The 4451-nt window shown below is 59.9% G+C and overlaps 1 protein-coding gene and 1 non-coding gene across 2 annotated transcripts; both read left to right on the plus strand.

The window, feature by feature from the left end:
- Positions 1-3475, plus strand: RPL18A (ribosomal protein L18a). Its single transcript, XM_003982070.4, has 5 exons — positions 1-154; positions 1455-1634; positions 2267-2396; positions 2988-3097; positions 3318-3475. Exons 1-5 carry the CDS (start codon positions 137-139, stop codon positions 3408-3410), a joined length of 531 nt encoding a protein of 176 aa, XP_003982119.1. The 5' UTR covers positions 1-136; the 3' UTR covers positions 3411-3475.
- On the plus strand, positions 2753-2885 carry LOC111559635. Its single transcript, XR_002740759.2, has one exon. It is a non-coding gene; the product is annotated as a small nucleolar RNA SNORA68 (small nucleolar RNA).
- Positions 3476-4451: the final 976 nt, after the last annotated feature.

Here is a 4451-nt window from a genome sequence, read left to right on the forward strand (position 1 = left end):
GTTGAGCGCCGGGCCGACAAACCAATGGGCGTGCGGCTTGCGGGAGGCGGGACTTCCGTCAACGAAATCCTGGTGAGCGGCTGCGCGAGGGCGGCCACTTCCTTTCTTGGCTGGCGGCGAGAGCGGAGGGTGCGCCATGAAGGCCTCGGGCACGGTAAGGCGAGCGTGGTGGGGCAGGGGGCCGGGGAGTGCGGTGCGGAACGAATCCGGGGCCCCGGCAGGTGGCGTGGACCGGGTAGAGGGAGCGTGCGCCCGGCTTCGTCCCTCGCCACGCGCGCCACTGCCTTCAGGTGCAGCCAACATGGCGGCCATAGCGGGCGCCGCGTGGGGAGGCTAATGCCATGCTCCCGGCCCGCTTGGAAATCACGGGGCCCGAAGAGGCCGGGCCTCCTTTCCGGGGGAAGGGACAAGTTGCGCGACTTGGACGCTCGACCGACGGGACCTTGTTGAGCCTCCGAGCCTCAGTTTTCCCGTTGGCGAAGAGGACCCAGTGGGAGGGTGCAATAATATTACTCCTCTCGGCGTGGCTGTGAGAAGTAGAAGAAAACTATAAACCCGAGCTGACACCGGGAGTGCGAGCCTTATCTGTGACAAGTGCTAGGTGAAGTCAGGGCGCTGTGGTGCAGAGATGGAAGAGCAAGTCCCCGGGACCAAGGGGGTCATGTACAGCTCTCCAGCCTCAGGCCAGCCGCATCGGTCCCTTCCTGAACGGGTGGCCCGCGGGGCTGAGGAGTCAGATTGAGAGGTGGGAGTATGAGCCGAGTTGGCGATACTTGGGGCTATTCTATAAGTAAAACGTCAAGTCCGTGAGAGATACGTTCCTTTGTACTGTATCGCAGAGTTTGGCCTTGGCCGACATACTTGTCTGTGCATCCGGGTAAACAGGGAGTTTCCACTGGGAAGTCCAAACCCCTTGGACTGCTGCTGGGAAAACTGAGGTAGCTGCAGGTCCCGTGGCAGCGGTGCTGAGAGTCCAGGGCTGGGGAGGGCACTGGATTTTTTTTTTTTTTTTTTTTCCTGGTTCTGCCTGGAGCGTGCTGTGGGATCCCAGGCTGGTCACTGTCTTTGGGGCCCCGAGTGGAAGAGAACTTTGGGAAGACGTAGTGAGCCGCAAAGATGCAACGGAGTTAGGAGGCTGCAGGCCTAGGCTTCAGCTTTTCCCAGGAATGTAAACGGAAGGAGGAAGGACAGTGAGATAGATAGCCCTGCCCAGCTTTCTGGAGCCGAGGCAAAGGGTACACAGGCACCTTAGTGAATCCTCCCTGCCCTCAACCCCTGTTGTGGAAAGGCTGGGCCAGTGGCGTGGCTCCTTCATCAGGATTCCACACGGATGCCCTGGGAGGGGACAGTCTTCTCGCTCTCCTGCTCCATATTGGGAAAGGGAGCAGGGTCAATCTTCACGGTTGCCTCAGAGCTCTGGGTCAGGCCTCATCTCACCCCTGTCTCTCTTTCAGCTGCGAGAGTACAAGGTGGTGGGGCGCTGTCTGCCCACCCCCAAGTGCCGCACTCCACCGCTGTATCGCATGCGAATCTTCGCACCTAATCATGTTGTCGCCAAGTCCCGCTTCTGGTACTTTGTGTCTCAGCTGAAGAAGATGAAGAAGTCTTCAGGGGAAATTGTCTACTGTGGGCAGGTACGGGGCGTCTGAGACAGGGTGAGGTCTGGAGTGGGTTGTTTACACGTTCCTGTGGGGCCCTTCCCCACTGCACAGAGTTCCCAGACTTCATAACCCCTGGCCTGTTCGTATGTGCTGTTGAGGCCGTAGGTCAGGATGGGACGGATCCCTCGGTGCCCTTTTCCTAATGAAAGAGCCCGAGGCCCAGAAGGGTGTGGCTGGCATGCCGGGGCACCTTGGCTGAGGCCCGCACCTTTGCTGGACCTCATCTACGAAGGTGCCGTCACTTGGGCATGTTTGCTGTGTTGGGCACTGGACTCTGCGTCATACGGCCGCACAGGGTGGCAGCTGGTTTTTGGTCTAGATAGACCTGGGTGAGTGGCGTTTGGGAGGAGCCTGGAGCTGGTGGTCCACATGGGGGGAATATCCAGGCCTGGACTGCTGTGTGCCCCCGGCTGCTACGGTGGGAATTTGTCCTAGGACAGCGGGTTTTCCTCGTGTACTTTAAAATTCAAAGACTAGGAAATAGGCGCAGGAGAGGCCTGGGGCTGGGCTGTCCTTGGAGCAGCAGGGGCAGATGATCAGCCAGGGTAGTAGAAGTCGGGCTCGAGCCCGCTCACTACGCTTGCCTCAGCCAGTGTCTTTGGCAGGTGTTCGAGAAATCCCCCTTGCGGGTGAAGAACTTCGGCATCTGGCTGCGCTACGACTCCCGCAGCGGCACCCACAACATGTACCGGGAGTACCGGGACCTGACGACCGCGGGCGCCGTCACCCAGTGCTGTAAGCTTCCGGTGGCCACAACCCGGTTTCTCCTTTAGACTCACCTCGCAGGCGTCTGCAGCTCATCTGCCTGTGGCCGCCCACTCCTTCAGACCGAGGCAGGACGGGGAGTGGGTGGTCCCAGGCCTGGTGGTTGGGGTGCAGAGGCGGTGTTTGTGTTTGCTAAGGGGACAGGAGTGGAAAGGATGTTCCGGGTGCATCTTTTTCTGGAGCCTGGCAGCAGGGGGACCTTTGGAGTTGATCACTCGTGTGGCGATAATTCCCACCCAGAATCTAGCCGGGGCCGTGTCCGTAACGGATGTGGTGCCAGTGGCCCCAAGTGCTCCCAGGGCAGGTTGCCTGCCGGGGCCAAAACCGAAGCACCTCAACCCAAGAACTGCTGTTTCTTGTAATAGCGGTTTAAACAGAGGTGCTGACAGCAAGTTGATCTCGTCGCCTTTGGGGGGCTGTGGCCGTGCTCCTCAAAGTGAATTGAGAGGTTCTACAACCCTGGTAGCCCACGCCTGTTGGGGTCCTTCCGGGTCAGTACTTGACGGGGGGTTTAAGGAGTGCGCGGACCCCCGGCACACGTTCACCTTCACCCTCCTGCAGACCGAGACATGGGTGCCCGGCACCGTGCCCGGGCCCACTCGATCCAGATCATGAAGGTGGAGGAGATCGCAGCCAGCAAGTGCCGCCGCCCGGCAGTCAAGCAGTTCCACGTGAGTGCCCTGGGGGCCCTGCTGGGTGGGCTGGGCTGAGGGGGGGGTCTCCCCTGGAACGTGGAGCTGGCCTAGTTGCTTCCCTGTCCCCCAGCCTTGGGAGCTGCAGGGAGGCACTGGGTTTGACGCAGGAGCCCGGTGGGGGGTGGCCACACCTCAGTGGCCCCTGGAAGAAAGGTTAAGAGGCTTCGTCCCCTTCACCCATCTCTCCTTACCACAGGACTCCAAGATCAAGTTCCCGCTGCCCCACCGGGTCCTGCGTCGCCAGCACAAGCCACGCTTCACCACCAAGAGGCCCAACACCTTCTTTTAGATGCAGAGCCTCCCTGGCCCCAGGTCCGCCCAAATAAACTCCTTGGGAAAACCCGGGTGCTCAGACACGCTTGTATTCTTTGTACACCCTGCAGAGCTCAAAAGGGCGCAGCCAAGCTGTGAGTTCTCTGCTCTGGGAGGGGTCTCTCTCTCTTGAAATGGGACCCAGACACTTGATTTCTCCAGAAGGGGAGCTCTAGAAATGAGAAGGCCACACCCCCTGGGACTTCATCCAGCAAGGGGCTGTCATGGGCCGGGTCCTAGAGCCAGAGGGCCCATTTTTCAGCCCCATCGACTGGCCCTCTGCTGTGAGCTTTGTAGCGTGTTGCAGGCCAAAAGGTTTGGCCCCTAAACCTGTTCCACCTGCCTTGTGAGGCCTCAACTCTCCCCACGTCTGTGGTAAGCTGTGGCACTTGGATGCCTGGAAGGAATCGGGATGTTCGGGTTGGTTCATTCCACCTATGAGTTTTCCCTTCCAGGCTTAGAACGCTAGTCTCTGGTTCCGGGATCCTCAGAGCAGACGTGAGGGGGCACCTGAGAGGGCTGTGAGCTGTGGTAGTTTGTCCTTCACTGGCTTGGGGGCCCCTCAAAGGACACCCTGATCCTGCCCAAGGAGGTGAAGGACTCACTGGGTATCTGTCTCCAGGCAACCGCTTACAGCCTGGGGAATTCTAGGCATGAAGCTAATCCCACCCTGGCTGAGCCCGTCAGGAGGCCGACACAGCCAGGAAGGAGCAAGGATCTTGGGAGGCATCTGTCCTTGGTGTGTGACCTTGAGCAGCCCCGGCCCTTTGAGCCTTGATGTTCTCAGAAGATGAGGGCACGGACCAGATTTAATTTACTCGGTTGACAGTACTGGGGAGAGTCGCAACTACGGGCACCGGGGGCAAAGGTCAGTCAGGATTGCCTTCTATTCCGGGGAGCCGGGGAGTGAGAAGAAGGCAGGGCGAGTCCATGTGGAGTGGGGTGTGGGGAGCAGGCTGCGCTGGAGTGTCCCAGGCAAGGGTACAGCCTCCCCTCTCCACTTGGGGGGAGGGGGCTA

This window comes from Felis catus, chromosome A2 (genome assembly GCF_018350175.1).
Source record: "Felis catus isolate Fca126 chromosome A2, F.catus_Fca126_mat1.0, whole genome shotgun sequence".
Taxonomy (NCBI): Eukaryota; Metazoa; Chordata; class Mammalia; order Carnivora; family Felidae; genus Felis; species Felis catus.

Excerpts from the sequence above, each read along its gene's own strand:
- RPL18A (XM_003982070.4), top strand. Across the intron at positions 2,397-2,987 it reads GGGCGCCGTCACCCAGTGCT|ACCGAGACATGGGTGCCCGG; the intron begins GTAAGCTTCCGG and ends ACCCTCCTGCAG. Across the intron at positions 3,098-3,317 it reads CGGCAGTCAAGCAGTTCCAC|GACTCCAAGATCAAGTTCCC; the intron begins GTGAGTGCCCTG and ends TCCTTACCACAG.